The 20,661-nt window shown below is 39.7% G+C and overlaps 2 protein-coding genes across 6 annotated transcripts in view; one reads left to right on the forward strand and one right to left on the reverse strand.

Annotated features, from left to right (window-relative positions):
* ARHGAP6 (Rho GTPase activating protein 6) overlaps nucleotides 1-20,661 on the reverse strand; it is a 542,861-nt gene that overhangs the window by 138,838 nt on the left and 383,362 nt on the right. The gene's annotated exons all lie outside the window — the stretch shown is intronic.
* Nucleotides 693-20,358, forward strand: AMELX (amelogenin X-linked). Its single transcript, XM_055564619.1, has 7 exons — nucleotides 693-746; nucleotides 3,206-3,253; nucleotides 4,432-4,473; nucleotides 4,537-4,581; nucleotides 4,858-5,355; nucleotides 20,062-20,126; nucleotides 20,187-20,358. The coding sequence occupies exons 1-7, from the start codon at nucleotides 693-695 to the stop codon at nucleotides 20,356-20,358; spliced, it is 924 nt and encodes a 307-aa protein (XP_055420594.1).

Below are 20,661 nucleotides of genomic sequence, written 5' to 3' on the forward strand. Positions count from 1 at the left end.
GGAAAATGTCATCATCTAAATATGGAATCTTTTCAATAAAAGCCATTCGACGTTCAGAGAATAATAACAGAATATTAGCACCGTCCTCTCCCCTCTCTTCAACCACATCTTTTGCTCCACATCTGGAGCTCAAGGATGTTACCTGAGGGTCTTAAGTCCTGTCAGTCAGAACACCTGAAATTAAATTCTATTCCTTCCTTATTCTATTTTCTCAGATGACTGATCTTTAACAGTAGCAGTGCTCAGGTGGATGGTACCAAAACCAACGTTTCTGTGCCTCCTGGTTCTAAAAGTATCAAATAGTATGCACCTTGATGATCTCAGTTTTTAAAGTTAATTCTATTTTTAATCATTTTAATTATAACCTACATTTAGCTTCTATGACTCTACAGGCTATATAGGTATAGGAAAATGGCCTGCAAATTCATGTCATTTATGTCCCTAAAGCTTGTTCAGCTCTCAACCTAAATGAAAAACATCTTTATTACCACTGTAATTCCAGAAACAATAAAATGGGTTGAGAACTGGAATCATATAGGAATGAAGTAATCTCACAAGAAATGGTCCATCCTTTTTATTAGCAACAGACTAATATAGATTTTTATGTGGGTTTTATGAAGCATTAATTATGTCCTTCTTTGAGAAGAGATAAGAAAAGTGGGTGTTGACTTGTATTTCAGGGCTATCAAGAAATGGGGACCTGGATTTTGTTTGCCTGCCTCCTGGGAGCAGCCTTCTCTATGCCTGTGAGTAAAACCCCTCCTTCAAAAGTAAATGTCCAGTTTCACAAGCTTGGAAACAAAAGTCTGCCCCACAGTGGGTAAGCGTTAGGGTTTAAAACAGTACATGATCAGATTTCCTCAAATGTCTCTGTGTTTAAGAAACACTTTGAAAAGCTTGTTATAAAAAATGGATTCCCAGATGCTTCTGTCAAAGATTCTGATTGAGTACAGTTGGGGTGGGGCCCAGGACTCTGTATTTTAACAAGCACCCCAGGAGATTCTATTGGAACAATTAGACTGTAAATATCATCACCCATCTCTAGATGGAGGAAACTTTTGGAAGGGACCCTTGAAAGGCCTCCAGAGAAAGTATTCAACCAGCCTTAGGCAAATATTACAAAAATGTCAGTTTTCTCTAGAATTCAGCTTTTCATAAGTGTCCAAATATTTTCCTGCTCCCCCATGTCCACTGCTGTTGACCTTCAGAGGGTAAGATTTTGTGTTAGGAATTCCTTTCTTGAACCATCTCCCTGTTCTAAGAGACCTCATCCTTTTGAGTGTACCTGTTAAGCGAAGGACGTCCGTGTGGTTGCCTGGAATCCAATCTATGTTCAATACATATGGATACATGTTATATTCAGATGTACCAAGGGCTGGGAGGTCTGACCAATTGTCTCTAAATACAGGTACACAAGAGGTTAGATCACATGCAGGCAAAGCAGGATCCATCTGTTTTTCAGTGGCCTAAAGAGCAGTTGATACAACCAGAAGCCAGCAAAGCTTGAATATCTGCCTCCTCTCTTCCTCTCTCACCCATAAGACCAAGATTCTATGCTCTGCCTTCCTGAAATCCTGCATTGTGGCAATTCCTAGGTCCCTGAGGGCCCCAGCATTGCAAATTCAGTCCTTTTTCCCCTCTTCAATTTAACACCCCTATTCTCTGAGGGCTTCAATCAAGAATATAGAGGAAAGGCAGTTAACTAAAAGGAAAACAATTCACACTCAGATGAGAGGAATAAACCCTCTTATGAAATTTGAGCATTTTAAAAGAACAGAGCCTTAATCAGCTCACAGCCTGAGGGGGATGGTCTGAAAGGTCCTCCTCTCCCCCTTCCCCCCACCCCTCAGGGCCAACCAGAATTCCACAATGCAGGCATCAATCACTTGGCCTCCACTTTTGACAAGACAGACAGTCCTGGTTTCGATAATTATTCAGGTTGTTTTTTATTTTGAGCTTCAAAATTTTTCTACCATAGAAACATTGACAGAATCATAAAAAGATGACAGAATAATAAAAAGAATCAGCCAAAACTTCATAAATCAACTCTTGCATTTCCCATGTGATTTATACTGTTTCCACTGTGCCACACCCATCTTGTTTTCACATGCTTCAATTCACATAGTTGTTTCTTTTGTTGCTGCTCATGCGTTATTTACTTAGCATGCCAATTATGAGTAATATCTTTTACTTAACCACATAGCCACCTCCTGATCTATAAGGGAATGTTCGTCAGACAATTCTCTTCTTGCTGGCATTTTGTAATTGTGTAAGAAAAACATATCCTTCTTCCCAACTTGAAGTGAGTTTTGAGACAAGGAATATTGCCTGCCATATCAGTAAACCAAGGATGTCACAGTCATCAGTGATTGCAGCCCCCTTCAGGGTGAGCTGGTGAGCCCTAGGGGACCTCAGGGAGGAAGGAATACTTGCCATCTAGAAGCCACCAGATTGCAGTCACTCCCAAAGATGAGCCCTGAGGAAACTTTCAGGGAAGGAGAATACAGGATGCTGGCCCCAGATAGCTGAGCTGCAGATCAAAGGAATGATTTCAGTGAGCCCAGACTCCTCCATCTTCCTGTATACAGAAAAAGCACTAAATTCCTTGAGATATCTGGTTTTCTTTCATTAACAATAATCTTTTGACATTCAGTCCACCTGCCCTTTGTTACAAAATTCTTATATATCCTGGCTCCCCACCATCGCCTCCTCGGAGCAGTTCTCTCTGGGTAACTTGAGATGTTGCCTCCTGGTCTTGAAGTCCTAAAAATTCCCGCTGAATAAACTATAACTCTCAACTTTTAGGTTGTGAATATTTTTTCAGTAGACAGCTTCATCAAGAAATAAAATGATGGGTGGGCTAGAGTAAGACTGATTGACAACATGGACGGAGAGGTGTCTGAAGATCAGGGGAGGATAAATGTGTGCTGGTTTCTGTTCCTAGGACATCTAGTTGTTCTGGACCTCTTTAAAATAAGAGGGCTCCTCTCCTACACAGGGCACATGTTCAAACTAAAAGTAGACCTCAAATATATTCTGCACTATATAGATTTTTTAAAAGTAGCTGCAGTCTCTCTTAATGTGAAAATTGCATATTGACTTAATCTCTTTCCCTCTCTCTCTCTCTCCCCTTCTTTCTCTCCCCCTTCCTTTTCTCTTCCTCTTTATCATTCTTTTTCTTCTCCTTTCCCCCTTCCTATAAAAGCTACCACCTCATCCTGGGCACCCTGGTTATATCAACTTCAGCTATGAGGTAATTTTTCTCTTTACTAATTTTGACCATTGTTTGAGTTAACAATGCCCTGGGCTCTGTAAAGAATAGTGTGTTGATTCTTCATTCAAGATGTTTCTCAGTCCCACTTTTTCAGTTCTCACTACCAGCTTCCTGGTTTAAGCCCTGGTGGGTCATCCCAAGCCTTCATTGCCCCAGAACCCTCCCACCTGGCCTTTCTGACTCAGTTCCTCCTCCTTATATGGCTATAAAGTTTATCTCCCATGAACTACCATTCAGGGGGACTGCACAGTAGGGCAGAAATGAACTCTGGCTGAACAGCTTTGTTCTATCCCAGCCTGTAAAACATGGGGAATCAGGTAAGATGCTATTTAAGATCCTTTCCAGCTGGAAAACTCCCGATTCTAAGATAGTCACACTCTGTGTATCTCCCTCATTTGTCCTTACTGAGATATTAGTGACCAAGTGGTCTGTGAGAGCAATGGAAAGCATGAGATTTCTGGAAATTGGGTATGAGGCTCTCCTCACCCCCATACTTACCATGAGACATTAGGTCAATTGTTTTCTCTCTCTAGAAATTTTGGTTTCCTCATCTGGAGAAGGGAAATAATGATAATACCCTGCCTTCAAAATATTGTTTGGGGAGCAAAATAGTTAAGCAATATCAAAGGTGCTTTGTTAAGTATGAGTTGAGCAAAGTTAATAATTGTTTATTGTATTGATATCAAATATGATCTGAAGGAGTCGCTGGACCTGGGGTGAACCAAATACATACCGCTTAGAAAGAAGGAAAAATCTTACTTCTTTCATAGGTTCAAATGACAATCCATGAGTTTGTTTACCCATACAAACTGAGAAAAAGTGTTAATAAAAATTTGAGGGAAGACTTTCTGTTATATCTTAAAAGGATGACATATGTGACCTGAAAACCTGTGTTTCTAGTATAAGGTACAGTGTTTCTGCCTCCTTTATTTTGTTTCATTGTTACATCACATCAAAAAAGGATATAATTAAAATTATATCACATTAATTTTCTGTTTTTTTCTCTTGTAAAAAAGAGCAGGACTGAGGAATTAAACGGACTTACAACTTTTATAATCTCAGTCAAGCTCATGAGCTCATGTGTGTGATGGCTGTAAGGTGGAACCTCACACATAGGAAGCACCTAACAAATGTTTACCTTATTCTTTCTTCCTTAGAACTCCTATTTTCAGGGTATCAGTATTGACGAGACTGCATTAGTGAGTTTATATTTCATGCAACTAAATTAAAACAAATGTATTCTAATCTCTCTTTCTCTTAAGGTGCTCACCCCTCTGAAGTGGTACCAGAGCATGATAAGACACCCGGTATGTAGATGTTTTTGGTTCTTTATTCCCTTAAAATATTAAGCATGCATTTCAATTCCCTTTTTAAGCGAGGCAACATATCTATGCCACATATAGACACTAATGGGAACTTTAGTTGGTAAGCGGTCAAATCTGTATACACAGTTAGAAATTCTTGCACAGGAAAAAAAATTGAGTAAATATTAATATTGCCATAATGACAAAGAAAACATTGCTGCTTCTCCAGTTGGAAGTCAATGGAGCTGATGGTAAACCTGACTCTTTGTTTCTCACCAGTACCCTTCCTATGGTTACGAACCCATGGGTGGATGGCTGCACCACCAAATCATTCCCGTGGTGTCCCAGCAGACTCCCCAGAATCACGCCCTGCAGCCTCATCACCACATCCCCATGGTGCCAGCTCAGCAGCCCGTGGTCCCCCAGCAGCCAATGATGCCAGTTCCTGGCCAACACTCCATGACTCCAACCCAACACCACCAGCCAAACCTCCCTCTGCCCGCCCAGCAGCCCTTCCAGCCCCAGTCCATCCAGCCGCAGCCTCACCAGCCCCTGCAGCCTCACCAGCCCCTGCAGCCCATGCAGCCCATGCAGCCCTTGCAGCCCTTGCAGCCCCTGCAGCCCCTGCAGCCCCAGCCACCTGTGCACCCCATCCAGCCCTTGCCGCCACAGCCACCTCTGCCTCCGATATTCCCCATGCAGCCTCTGCCCCCCATGCTTCCTGACCTGCCTCTGGAAGCTTGGCCAGCAACAGACAAGACCAAGCGGGAGGAAGTGGTGAGTATACCTTGAAGTCACTACAACACTTATGAAAATGGTCGAGTGAAAATGGCCCCCCCAGAGACTGAAAATCTCTCACAGTCCAAGGCCTACAGTTTCAGTAGCTACAGCTCAGTGATTTGGTTAGTCCAAGTGTGTGCTGTAAGTTTATATTATAAATGAGTTCATCTATATGGCTTAGAATTAACATGATAGCTTTTATGGTGGGTTTAAACTCTATAATTACTTTGCATTCCTACCAGAATATCTATTATTGAAACCTGTTAATTTTACAGACAGTACTATAAGGGAACATTAGTTCTCTTTATCTTTCAAAGGTTTGACCAGCAATAATAGGCTAGAATTGAACCGGAGATTTCTTTTAAAAGGGTAATTTTTGCCAGTGAGGGGATGCAGATATTTGAACAGGTAGGTGGGAGGTCTCTTTAAAAACCTAAAGGAAAATTACTTGTTTAAAGTGGTTTTTAATCTAACTTGGAGGAAGCTAAACTAGACAGATTGCCAGATTCCTTTTCAGTGCTGGGATTCTGTAGATTAAGCTTTTAGCAATAAGTCTTCACAGTAAAGGACAAAATATCCTTTCATTACAGAAAGCTCTTTCCCACTCTTCCAAGTGAGTGGGAAATAGTCAATAAGTGACCCTTATCCATATATATAAACCCTCACTTTTGTGTATAAGAGATTATGTAATTCTACTGTATGCATGTCTTCAAATGTAATTCCAAGCTATAAATGTTATTAATGATTTTCTACTGAGAAAGTGAGGGGTGGGGTAGAAATGACCTGGATGGGGAGCCGGGATACCTGAGTTCCAGTTATAACTCTGCACCCAAAAAGGAGATGCTGTTTAACAAGTCACTTCAACTATATGGGTGTTTTCCCTTTAAAATGAGAGGAAGTAACTAAATCAAATAACTTTCAAGCCTTTGTCTAAGAACAAATACCATAGTTTTCCAATAAAAATTATATGTTATATAAGGCTTCAAAATTATGGGAATATTTGTGGAGAACACAGGCATATTTGTGGAAAATATGGAGCATATTTGAAAAATGATTGTATCCCAAATAATCTGGTGCCTACAGTTGATTATTCTAGTCTAAGGTACAGGTTACCTCTTTGTATAGAAAATGTGTTTATCTCAAAAAATGCATTTATATCTTTATTAATAATTAATGTTATGAACTTTATAAACCTTGCCAGGGCTATTCAAGGAAAGGTGATTTTGAACAGGTGGTTTGAACTCTTTAAAATTCCCATCTAAAATTAGAGTTAAATAGTGATAGCATCTTAGAGTTGTCTTAAGAAAATAAAGTGATGAGTTCAGAAATGACCATGCAGAAAGTACTCAACAAAAGACAGCAATTGCTATTTTATTATTCAATAATTGTTTTAAGTATTCTGAAGGCAGGGGCCTCCATCCTGACACCTCATATCTAATGACTATGAGACAACAAAGAAAGTTTGAAAATTATAGAGTTCAACTTCAATGGCTATAATATTGTTTTGGCAAAATTGAACCCATATTTGTTACTATAAATGGTACTCACTAAGAATATTTGTAAATTGTTTTACTTGCTTCTTTTGCAATTTTTTTCCAGGATTAAAAGATCAGAAAATGAGAAGAGACCTGAAGTAAATACTTCAGTTGCTTTCAGAAAGACACAAGAACACAAAGATTTTTTCCTACCACCACCTTACTTAGTAAATTCTGTAACTAAAAATAAGCAAACAATAAAAAGTTTAAAAAATCATTCCTGATTTTGTGCTGAATTAAACTTAAAATTTCATGTAACTGGAAAGAAGATATTATAAATGGATCTTCTTGAATAAGATAGGAACTGCTCATTTACACCTACAAATTGACCATTCTGCAGGCAAATAAGGACTATATTTCTTTTTAGAGACAATTTAAATTATACCATCTCAAAACTTTTAAAAAATAGAAGTTTATATAGTAGTTGTAATAGTTGATAATGTGAAAAATTATGAAGAAGTATATAGTCACTGAGCCAGAACAAAACGTTGTTGTTCAGTTGCTCAGTCATGTCCAACTCTTTGTGACCCCATGGATGGTAGCCCACCAGACTCCTCTATTCATGAGATTTCCCAGGGAAGAATACTAGAGGCGGATGCCATTTTCTCCTCCAGGGAATCTTCCCAACCCAGGGATCTAATCTGCATCTCCTGCATTGGCAAGAGAATTCTTTAGCACTGAAACACCTGGGAAGCCAGAACCAAATGAGGGAAGTTTATATGAAGAATTCTTTACATTAAAAAGATAAGCTTTTCTGAAATGTTTATATTACAAAACAAATGAAAACTTGGAGCACTGGCTTTATACTTCACACCACATTAATAACCAGAATCTGGTCTTTTGATCTCATTCTACTGAAAGCAATTTTTTGATGAAATTATGTGATACATAAAATAATGTACTGAATTTTAAATCTTTGAGGTATTTTCCTAAGAAAACTTATATTAAATGGAGCTTCAAATAGGGAATCACAGTGATTTTATATACAAGTCATTTCTTTCACTTCATAATCTTTAAGATGATAAATTCTACTGTATAGTCTTCAAAATGTTAACAGATGCATAAAATGGACTCAGTACAGCTTTACTTTCCCACTTATATTTATATTTGAATTTTTTTTCCTCCTACACCCAAACAGAATTGTAAACAGGTTTTTTTAGCGTTTATATTACACAGTACCCACAGTAACTTTATTCCAATACCTTTATGATTAAGGCCCCTTAATCATTTTCTGGAATGAATAAACATTACTAGAAGGGTGTCAATGTTCAAGCAAATAACCTGATTTTAAAGAATTTAGAATAAATTAAAAAGTCAGAAAGAAAGCTTTTAATCAACTGACATAGGCCAATTCTAATCAATTTAGTATGTATTTATTAATCACCCTCTAGGGTAAGGCAGTATTCCATGACCTGATAAAAATGGTAAGTCCCCATCCTTAAAGAATCTAGAATCTACCAAAGGGCTAAAATAAGCTCACAAATAATGATAAAGTGAAAGTGAAGTCGCTCAGTCGTGCCTGACTCTTTGCGACCCCATGGATAGTAGCCTGCACCGAGCTCCTCCGTCCATGGGATTTTCAAGGCAAGAGTACTGGAGTGGGTTGCCATTTCCTTCTCCAGGGAATCTTCCCAACCCAGGGATCGAACCCAGGTCTCTCACATTGTAGACAGACGCTTTACCATCTGAGCCACCAGGGAAGTCAAATAATGATAACAGAAAGCCTAATAGTGTTAAGACCGTGGCAGAAGTGTAGTCAAAATGCCTTGGCAAATATGAAAGAAAGTGCTAGTCGCTCAGTCATGTCCAACTCTTTGTGACCCCATGGACTGTAGCCTGCCAGACTCCTCTGTCCATGGGATTCTCCAGGCAAGAACGCTGGAGTGTGTTGCCATTTCTCTCTACAGGGGATGTCTTCCTGACCCAGGCAGACATCATTAGCCATGTGTCCAATAGTTTTCCTCACCACTCGGTCCTTGTTGGCAGTGCTGGAATTAATCCCAGCATCAGGCTTTCCATAAATTCAGGAGGGAGGAGCTCCCTCCCCTGTCCCACAAAACAAATGCTCATTCCTCCAATTATGGCATCAATTACTATAAAATACCATATCCACACCAAATGTGACAACTGTTTCCCTCGTTAGTGATTGGTTTAGGGAATGGTTGTGTTGGAAGCTGAACAATAAATTAGGCCAAAAGGGAAATCTAATAGGAGAGGCAGAGCTTCTGGGAAAAAGAATTATCCTCTAATTAAAACTGTGTACCTAAGTTGTTACTGAGCCTGTAAAGCAATTATCCTTCAATTAAAAAATACATACATTAAAAAAAAAACCTGTGTATACACATGCTAGGGAAAAGTGCTGTTCTGTCTTTGGATCTATTTGTTTGAGGATGTGATGCTTGGAGTTGTGTCTGCCATCTTGTAACAAGGAGGGACAAGTAGAAAGGCAGAAACTCTCTAGGTCTTCGGTGCCCCTGAAATAACCAACCTTAGAACCATCTATCTCTAGATGAATGATGCACTCTATTTCCATGCTAGTGTCTTTCAATTGTGGGTCATAATTGATTAGTGGGTCATGACATCGACATCAAGAGCCCTATCATTTATGTCATGCCAACAAATTTCTCTTCCAACAATGTAATGCTTATATGGTCAGGACTAAGGAGAATTGTTTTGTCAATGACTTTCCTAAAAAAAAATCCAGTAGAAAGATAGAAATATATATCCTGGTATAGTCTCCAAAATATATGCCCCCACCACACTTTGTCTTCCACAGCTCATGAAAATATTGCCATTATGTTTATTCGTACTGAGAAACATTTTCAGGATGTAAGGAATGATGTTACTTGAAAACTATGTGTGATATTGGAAAGCACACAAAATTTCAAATCAGACTGGAGTTTCTTTCAGGTTTTCTGATATAAGAGGATTCTCTATTTGGGAAAATCACTGACAAAATTATTCTTGTTTTATAATAATTCAAATTATATACATATATTCAAACCACATATTTGAATTACAGGGAAAAGTTCAGGCTCTGGACTCTGAGGACTGCTCACTATGGAATGAGGTGTACTGCGTAAGTGACAAGAAACTGAAACTTCTGTATTAAATGCCCAAACATATGTTTTAATAAACCATTTTTACCATAGTCTTCTATAATGGACATGCATGTTAACCACAACATAGGATCTGTTTGATGGTCCAGAATCAGACTTATGAACATCCATCACTGAAGCGAGTTGTCTTGGAAACTCAGAAGCAATAAAGCTTTTATGCCTGTTTTAATTGCCTGATATTACTTAGTCTAATCATTCCTTTCTGCTGCAGGCAATTCCTTCTTTTTGTTAGTGTCTATTTACATCTTCTAATATGTAGTTTACTTTGTATACATTTTCTTCCTAACAAAATAAAGTACATTGACCTTTGGATTGTTATTCTGGAAGTTCCAGTCACTTTGAGATCATTTAATTTCCTGATTGCCTATCTGTGGCAGATGACTGCAATCGACAAACTACATGTAGATATGTGTGGCTACCTAGTGTAACACAAAGTATCACCACGTAATACTTACACCACATACTTTGTAAGTATCACCATGCAATACTTACAAAGCTGATGTAAATTAAATAAAAAGGAGCATTTCTAATTCATTCAAACTCAAGCTTAGTTGCCCAATGTTGTATGTTTTTGAATAAAATATGGAAGAAAAATCACTAGATAATAATGACCAAGACTCAAAATATAGGCTGAAATAAATAGCAACACTGATTATAAATGGACTGCAAGGAGATCCAACCAATCCATTCTGAAGGAGATCAGCCCTGGGATTTCTTTGGAAGGAATGATGCTAAAGCTGAAACTCCAGTACTTTGGCCACCTCATGTGAAGAGTTGACTCATTGGAAAAGACTGATGCTGGGAGGGATTGAGGGCAGGAGGAAAAGGGGAAGACAGAGGATGAGATGGCTGGATGGCATCACTGACTCGATGGATGTGAGTCTCAGTGAACTCCGGGAGTTGGTGATGGACAGGGAGGCCTGGCGTGCTGCAATTCATGGGGTCGCAAAGAGTCGGACACGACTGAGCGACTGATCTGATCTGATCTGATCTGATTATAAATACACTAATAAACACAAATATATATAAAAACTTAAATCGGCAAAAAAAGAAACACAAGAGTATATTATTGACAAAAGTGTGCTATGTCTTTCAAATTAAGCTAAAAATACAGATGAAGTTGAGTAGATAACCTCAAGGAAATTCTCATCTCACCATAACCACTCCCATGTAACTAATACATTTAAAATCTGTTCTGCTCTCATTCACTCCTTATTGGTGAGGGCTTCAATATGCATAACTTTTCCAGGGTGCAAACATATGTCTAGGAATTACCCAAAGAAAGTCATCAAAATGTATGGTAAGACATGTTCAAAGATGATGATTATGTATTCTACTGAGAACCTGCATCTCTCTGAAATTTGCCTATATGTATTTGAAGGAATTATGTGGTAAAAAGTATCTCTAGAAGAAAATTTAGTAGTGGAAAAAATGTGATAAAGTAAAATTTAAGACCAAGACTGTATATCAAATGTGAATATTACATGTAACCATAACATGTAAACAGGGCTTCCCTGGTGGCTCAGACCATAAAGAATCTGCCTGCAATGTAGAGACTCAGGTTTGTTCCCTGGGAGGGGAAGGTCCCCTGGAGAAGAGAATGGCAACCCACTTCAGTATTCATGCCTGGAGAATCCCATATGACTGTAGCCTCAGACCTTGGGGTCACAGAGTTGGACATGACTGAGTGACTAACACTTCACTTTTAATAACGTGTAGATAATTTGAACACACATATATAAATGTGTGTAGGAAAAAAACTAGAAGGAAAATACATCTGTTTGTATGAAGATCCAATTTTTCTACCAAAAAATATAATAAATTACTTCTGTAATCAAGAACAAATTTAACTTTTAAAGTTTGTTTTCCCTTTTTTTCTGCTTCAATTCAAACACACCTCCTTCCTTCAGTTCCCTTTGATGTTAGTTTTGGATCTTGGTGAGTCCCCTTCAGGTAAATTCCCAGCAGAAATCAGTTCATATGGACTTGATTTTTCAGAGAAATATTTGGACCAAAGAAGGGTGAAAGGAAAGGGGCAACTGGCTTTAGCAGGAACAAAAATGAATAATACAATCAAACAACAAAGAAGATATGAGCATTATAAAGTTAAGGAAAAAGAATTTAGAAACAACAAAAATAAAGTAAAATAGAAATGATCACCAAAGCAGCTCCTACTGAAATTCTATCAAAGATTGCTGCTGCTGCTAAGTCGCTTCAGTCGTGTCCGACTCTGTGCGACCCCATAGATGGCAGCCCACCAGGCTCCCCCGTCCCTGGGATTCTCCAGGTAAGAACACTGGAGTGGGTTGCCATTTCTTTCTCCAACGCATAAAAGTGAGACATGAAAGTGAAGTCGCTCAGTCGTGTCCGACTCTTAGCGACCCCATGGACTGCAGCCCACCAAGCTCCTCCATCCATGGGATTTTCCAGGCAAGAGTACTGGAGTGGGGTGCCATTGCCTTCTCCGTATCAAAGATTAGCTGGATTCAAAGAGCAGGCAGGTCAAAGAGAAAACTCAACGTCTTAAGTCCTAAACCCTTAAAGAGAGGAGGCTTGTGATGACTTCAAATTAAATGGGTTGGTTCTCTTTTGATTCAAATAATACCTAAACTACTGCTGACTTAAAATTAGTCAATTATCTAATTTTACTTTGGGGCTTCAACTGGCTATAATGTATATTTTTCTCTCCTATGCTTAATTACATCAGGTCTGAATCATCTGAAGAGTTCAACCTCAGTCAATACCCATTCTAATTAACCAGAAAATGCTCACAGTTCACTTATTAGAAAGGGCAAAGGAAGATGCAATTTAACATGCTAATTTCTAGGCTCTATTTTCATAACCCTCTATTTTTTTTATGGGAAGTTTGGTTTTATTAAATTGAAAACACTTTGAAAGAAAACCCAAGATTGGCATCTTAAATTCATGAGTAATGCTTATTACTCCTTGCCAGATATATGGCTCTTGGATAATGAGCTATTTGGAAGGCAAGAGTCCTTTAACAATGCTGTGCAGCAGCAAAATTAGAATAAAAGTGTAAAACACATTATTTTAATATATGCATTGTTAGCATGCAAAGAGGATGGGAAATGAAGGATTACCTGGAAGTAACCATCACTCAGTTAGAAAGAGTAATAGTTGTCACATTTTACAAATAAAAATTTAGGGTGATAATATAATGGAATATTTAAAATCAAAGACATACGCTGACTGGTAATTATGCTCTACACTTGGCACTGTTCAGTAAAGATCCTCATGTGGCTATTCAAAATATTTTAAATGAAAATGAAATTAAATTTAAAATTCAGTTCCTCAGTCAGACGGGACACATGTGGCTAGTGGCTACCATATTGGACTGCGTAGATGCAAAACATATCTTTTACCACCCAGAGTTTTACTAGACCTGCTAAGTCACTTCAGTCGTGTCCGACTCTGTGCAACCCCATAGACGGCAGCCCACTAGGCTCCTCTGTCCCTGGGATTCTCCAGGCAAGAATACTGGAGTGGGTTGCCATTTCCTTCTCCAATGCATGAAAGTGAAAAGTGAAAGTAAAGTCGCTCAGTCGTGCCCGACTCTTAGCGACCCCATGGACTGCAGCCTACCAGGCTCCTCCGTCCATGGGATTTTCCAGGCAAGAGTACTGGAGTAGGGTGGCATTGCCTTCTCCAAGGAATTCAAAGATTTTAAACAAAAGATGAAACAAACAGACTTGCTGGTTAAAACTGAATATCTCAACTATCCATTACAAGTCATTTTCCAAGCACTCCAGGAAGTACAATCTTGTATGGGAATTTTCTAAGAACCCTAGAAACACCCTTCTCTTCCTGAGGTTGAATCACACACTCCAAAATGGTTTACCTTCTAGTGGTCTTTTAAAATAGACAAATCCAGAGTTCTGCTAAATTGATTTTTCTGCTCGTAAGAGACACTTTTAGTTCCAAAGAAATGGTCATTTATTTTCAGTCCTCTACCAGCCACATCCACACTGGAGGTAGAAGGCGGGGGTTGCCCTTGACCTAGGGTTTCACTGGAATTAGGCCAAAGTGTAAGCCGATGGAAAGATAAAGAAAAAAATAACAAACTTTCATCCATCCCTGAGAGTGGCTGACTGCCTGTAAGCGTTAGAAAATATTTACATTCTTTTCTATTTTGTGGTTCAAACCAACAGCGCAACATAGGATAAATGGGTACCTGCGTGCTTGAGAATACACACGCTGACAGACACACTTACATGTCCATGAAGTTTACCTCCAGTAAAAGGACATATGCTATTTGAACAAACTGAAATTTTAAATGAAACTTTTCTCCATTCCAAACATTTAGAGACTATATGGCTATTGTACTAATTATCATTATCAAGGCATATTATACTTCTTTCAATACAAAAATACAAGGGGAAAAGGTCAAGTTGCTCATTTTATTTACAAACAAAGTCAGGTTGACCACTTCCTCTCACAACTCAACACAAAAACACTGATTTTTCTCCCATTTCTGAAGTTTGCCCCTTAGAAATAAACACTTGCGGACAAGACTGAGTTTAAGGCCAAGGCTTTAAAAAGAATACAAAATAGCAAGAAACTGTATTGATTTTTCTTAAAAGGGATTTGATTGCAGCTTAACATGGGGATCACAAGAGAAAAATGATTTCAACCAATTTCCTCCATTTCCAGAACATAGTGGCCTCTAGCTGTGTTCCACATTGCTTTAATAAAACAGCCATCAGCCTGTGTTTGTTGTGAAATTCTTGTTAATTGGAATTTTTAGTTGTTGTTTTGTGATTTGCCTTATAATTCCCTTTGCTCTCATTTGGTCTAGAGCCTTATCACTAGGGAGTCACTGGCTGAAATTTACTTATTCCAAAACACTTCCCTGCTGGGAAGAATTCATCCTGTATTCATCTGAAACACCTGATTCTTCTAGAAATAAATAACGCTTGAGAAATAAGATGGGCTTCCCTGGTAGCTCGGACAGTAAAGAATCTGCCTATAATGCCGGAGATGCGAGTTCAATCCTTGGGTCAGGAAGATCCCCTGGAGAAGGGAATGGCTATCCATCTAGTCTTCATCTGAAACACCTGACTCTTCTAGAAATAGATAATGCTTGAGGAATAAGATGGGGCTGGGAGTGGTGAGGACAGAACAGGTTGGGGTGAGAGGAAAGAAATGGTCATTTAGGTCCCAAAATATCTCCCTCAATAAATCATGCCTGAATCACCCATCAAAAAAAAATCAAGATCAGTGAAGGCCCCTTACAAATAACAGGCCCTAGGGTCAACAAAAAATAGTTCAAGGTGCAGCATTTATTTTCTTTTTCTTAATCAAAAAATTTTACAACAATGTTAACTATCTCCCTCAGAACAGCCAGATCTTGTTTTCCTCTTTAAAGAATTTTCCATGCTTTGAATTTGTCTGTGGAATGTGGGGGTTCTGGGGTCACAATCGTGACCTTGGCCTATCTGCTGTGGAAACTTGGATGAGTTTCTTGCCTCTCTATGCCTCAATTTCTTCATCTATAAGTGGTACTAACATCCATCTCTGAGTCCTTTTATGTCAACACATTCTTCCACTCATATTCAGAAAGGGGGAGCCTTCTCCTGGATCTATAGACATACAAAGGGGACACTACACAGGTGGAAGCAGGGACTGATACAGAATTTGAAACTATGAAAGCTTTCTCTGCCAAAGGCTCCAAAGTTGAACACAACTGCCTCATGTCAATGTGCCATCTCTGACACAGAGCCAGCTGAACACCTCTCTCACGATGGCTATGCTCCATGGTCCCTGCCTTCTATCTGACACCCCCAGAGGCTGTTCTTCGCCACCTCTAAGGTCACTCTACAGGCAGCAGGAGAGTAAATCCACCAGGAGGGCAGTATGGGCTCACTGGCGGCCAGAGCATTAGAACTTCTCCCTCGGAATGTCTTCCTTTTACCTTCTTTGTAAGGCCTGGCCCCCGTATATGGCGACTTCCAACTCTGAACACTTCCTTGTCACTCTGGCATTGGTTTCAGCTCAGCTAATTCCCCTCTAGGCCTTTCTTTACCAAACTGTGTTTCTTTAGAGTGCGGGTACTCAACCAGGCAGCAGTGCTTTCTAGGGCATGTGTGGCAATGTCTGGAGTCACAATGTGGGGATGCAGATGGACCTGAAGTGGTACTATCAGTGTCTAGTAGGGAGAGACCAGGGATGCTGCTGACCATCCTCAGTGCACAAGACAGACCGCCCACGACAAAGAATGATCCAGCCTTGAATGTCAGCACTGCTCGTGTTGAGTAACCCTACTCTGGAAAAGAACACCAACATTGAGTCATGCTGTGTGTTCAAAACCTAACATACAGAAAGATTGAGACTCTGGACAAATGTCTGAGTCGGTATGCATTTTAAAAACATCACTGAGAAAGAAAACCCAAAAGCTCACATCTCAAAGTTAGCAAACTTGCTATAGGACCTCATACAAAAGGATTTTCACTTTCTGTATCAACTGCATCAGAAAACTCTAAACAGCTTGGGGAGTGACCAGGCTGTTAAAGAAAACGTGCAAGATGAAGAGATGGTCACTCTAGGATTAAATCAGCTGAGTTCTCTAAATCAAGGCAATTCTGCAGAAATTAGAATAGTGACTTGCTTCTTCTGAAGTTACATAAAAGTGGTTGTGTTAGCTGAGTAAGAAAGGAGGAGAAAAATAATCAGATCATTAGCCATTAGAATAAGCACTGAATTAGAGCTCATTTAGTTTGTTTGGGAAACATCTGGTTTTTAAATTTACTTGATTTTGGCAGAATAACGAGATAAGTAGTGTGTGCAAAGAGTGGGCAGGAATTTAAGATGCCTTAATTCTCATGATTTTCAGAACCATCACTCTCCCAATATTTGATGAGTAAAGTTTTGGGCACAAAATTATTACCAAAAACCTCTGACAACCATGGGAATATAAAGCAGTGTGATGTAAGTAAAGGAGACCTACTTTGATTGAGTGCAGACCTTGGGAAACCTACAATATTTGAGGGGCTCAAGACACAGAAGATCTTATCTGTCCAAATATCAAACTCAAGACACTCTTTCAAATGTGATTAAGCCCCTCCCTCCTGGCCTCCATACACCACAAATCAGGAGAATGGCCATAAACGAGCTTCAGCTCAACGCCTCCTCATCTGGAGACCTTTTCTTGTTGGTCCATACAGGCTGGAGTGCTCAGGCCTCGAGGTTTCCCAGGATATGTTGGGTGTGCCTCTATTTCAAGAAACTACTTGTTTCTACTTTGGTCTCTCTACTAACTGGTAAACTCCTTGAGGGAGATTTAGAAAAATATCTAGAGGCTGGTCGGTATGCTTAATATCTACTCAAGGAACTGTCATTTGCATTAAAAAGTTACCACACAGTCCTATAAAAGTAAAGCTAATAATAATAACATCAAACATTTACTGGGCTCTTGTTATAGTCTAGGCACTGTTCTAGGCACATGACATGTATTGGCTCCTTCAATTTTCACAAGCTTATAGAAGAAAACTTGTCTCTGTCCTCAGTTTATAGATGAGGAGGTATTCAAACATTCAACTTGAAAAAGAAATGAGGTATTTCTTAAAACACAAACCCTGTCCCATGTTTGATGAGTATCACTTAAAAGGTTAACTAATTTGTTATCTGCTTCTAGGATCCTAACTAAACCAATTTATATTGCTAACAGCAAATATAAATTGAACTGATCAGAGTCATAAAGCTTGTCTCCTCTTGCCACTTAATTTTTCCTGCCCATTTGACCTCCCAAGGATGTGATAAAGAGCTCATTGTAAAGAAAGCTACAGAACTCTCAATCCGACAACTCCTCTGCAGTTGTGGTGAACCATCACACATGGGGAGGAAAGCTCTGCAAATATGGGCAAGTATCCCCACTCCAGGGCATCACTGCCATGGCAACCAGGAGAGAGTTGTCCATCCCAGCTGTGAGTGTGAACCTGAGCATGAACGGCCCTCACCCTTTCCTTGGCTCCAAAAGGTGGGTTGAAAACAAACAAACACAAGTCCAGACCTTATGGGAACAGCTAGGTGCTGTCTTTCATTTATTCGTTCAGAGAAAGCTACAGTGGGAACTAAGGACATCCAGAAAATTCAGGCCTTGACCCTACATTATCTTGCTTCTCAGGAGGCACACTGAACTCATACCAACACATATGGAAAGGCCATTTCAAGTGGCATTTTAAAGTTCACTGAGAATGGTCAGAACAGGGAGGTTGCTGACATATTCTTCCCAGGACATTAACTCAGAACTAATTGGCTGGCATACTTTCTCTACCCGGCACTTGATGTTCAGATTAAAATACACGAAAAGGTTCAGTATCTCAACAGCCTCCTGCATTGAAGCCTCCACAAGTCCTAGCTATCAAGGTGGCACTCCCAACTGGCTCCCCAACAGGGTGCTGACTAGAGAAGGAAACGTTTGTGAATTTGCACAGTGACATGCAGAAACAAACTCAGGCTCAGAAGGAAGATTCACAAAATCCAATGTTCTCCCTGTCATGAGGAACTTGGGCTCAACCTGGTTTCCACAAATACTCTGTTCTTAATCTGGAAATAGCCACAAGTGATCAACTGCAAAAATTTTTTTTAATAGAAAAAACAGTGATGGATTTTTAACTGTATTTACTGAACATTGCTTAAATGCACAATTCCTATCAGTAGGATTTTTGAAGAGAGTTGGAAAACAAAAGGGGATTTACTGACTTTGTGGCTCATTTTCCCACAGGTAGAAAAAACTGTGTCGGACGAACAGTGTTAGGTAGCTTGGAACCTGAAGTCACTGCAGCTTGAGTTGATTTTGGTTATAGCTGTTAATACTGTAAATAACCAGAGTTGCAGTATTTAAGTCTTTGCCCTTCTTTCAAAATGGATCATTCAACAGATTGTAAACGACAGTGACTTAAGACAAATAAATTTTCTCCAAAAGTAATTTGGTTTTTAACAAATGAAATAATTTTCATATATTTACAATACTTTTAACAATATATAGATAGTGACAATGTGCGCACGATAGAGAGGAAGAACTCCACATATGAATTGAAGTAGATGGTCATGTAGTTTAAGGTAAGAGATGGCTGATCTGTAGGAAGGCCTGTGGCTTCACCTTCTTGGTGTTAAAAACATTCATCAAATAAGCTAATGTTTAATATGATGCCCTCTATTCCTTTAGGAAGGATTCAAAGAAACCTTTACTTGTAGCTATATAAAACCAGCAAGTATCTAAGCTCTGTGAACACCTTTGGAATATTCTAAATTTTAGGTCTTTCTATGAAATCATAAAAAGCTGGACCCACACAAAACAAGGTTTGTACCAGAGGTTGCAAGCAGCAAAACCAAGGCTTTCTGCTTTTCTCTATCAGTTATCTGTCTTTGCTGCATGGAAGAGTCAGACCACATTTTGAGGTTTCACATCAGTATCCATTCTGCTTGTAAATGTCATAGAATCTTCATCCTCCATTGTACTGAGGGGAAGGGCAAGATTTGCCCTTTTGCCGAATTTTCATCATTATATGGCATCCAATGATCCAGACCCAAAGAGAAGCTCAAAAGCAAAGGTACTTAGTCTCGGTTCTACCACGGACTAGCCAGGTGACACTGCCATCGTCATATCCGCTCCTACATTCAGTTTCTCTGTTTCAGAAAAATATTGCAATCAAAGGCCACTAAGATGCATGCAACACTAAAAATATAAGCCAATGTGCATTGCTAAAGTCAAATTGCATCCATTTTTAAATACTGAAAAAACAGCCAAAAGGAAAGGTGCTGAAGAAATGGCAGATCCTTACTGAGATTTGCTTTACGTGTTCAATAAAAATATGAGTGTCTTGGCAATGATATGTAGCATTCCCGTCAGCCTGGCTTGAAGGCTCTGAACCTTTTCCTAAAGCAATAGGCAGAGACATCTGAAGTGTCATTTGAACCATCTGAACTTCGAAGCTGAAAGAGACTCAGGTGCTGGCACCAGCTGAGTCAATCCCTCCAAAGTGGCTGCTGCTCTCATCCTTTCCTGCTTGTGTCTACCTTCCCCATTGCAGCTCCAGGACTATTACCTCATGAAGCCATCCACGATCTTATTGGCTTGGGTCCTGCTGCACTTCAGGCAGGAGGCACGAACACACAGAGCCTGAAATGTACACACTGTATCTTCTTACCTCTACAGGGTCCTTACACCTCAGCAGCAGCAGCAGCTCCAGGCAGAACTGACCTCCCATCCTCCCCACGCAGAGCCCCTGGTCAGTGTGGGAACAGAGAAGGAGGCTGGAGACGGGGATACTGCTTGGGGAGCTGAAGGAGCCGGGCAGGCAGGCTCCCCAGCTGGAATGCGTAGCTAGAGGCCCTGGGAGGGAGAAGGCCTGGGGTCACTGTGATCCTCTGAGTCAGACACCCTGGGGAACTCTCAGCTCTGAAAGGCCTCCTTTGGCACACGAGGCGGAAAGGCACAGGGAACTTACTAGGGGGAAAGTTCTGAAAGTTATAAATCCGAGGTAAATGGTTACATGGGTGTATACCAGTTTAAAGTAAATGGTAGAGGTGCAATATGAATGCTGGAGGGGGCACATCATTTACATGATATGCTAATTCATATATCTGATAAGGGACTTGGACCCAAAATATATAAAGAAATCTTACAGCTC

Source organism: Bubalus kerabau, chromosome X (assembly GCF_029407905.1).
Source record: "Bubalus kerabau isolate K-KA32 ecotype Philippines breed swamp buffalo chromosome X, PCC_UOA_SB_1v2, whole genome shotgun sequence".
Lineage (NCBI taxonomy): Eukaryota > Metazoa > Chordata > Mammalia > Artiodactyla > Bovidae > Bubalus > Bubalus kerabau.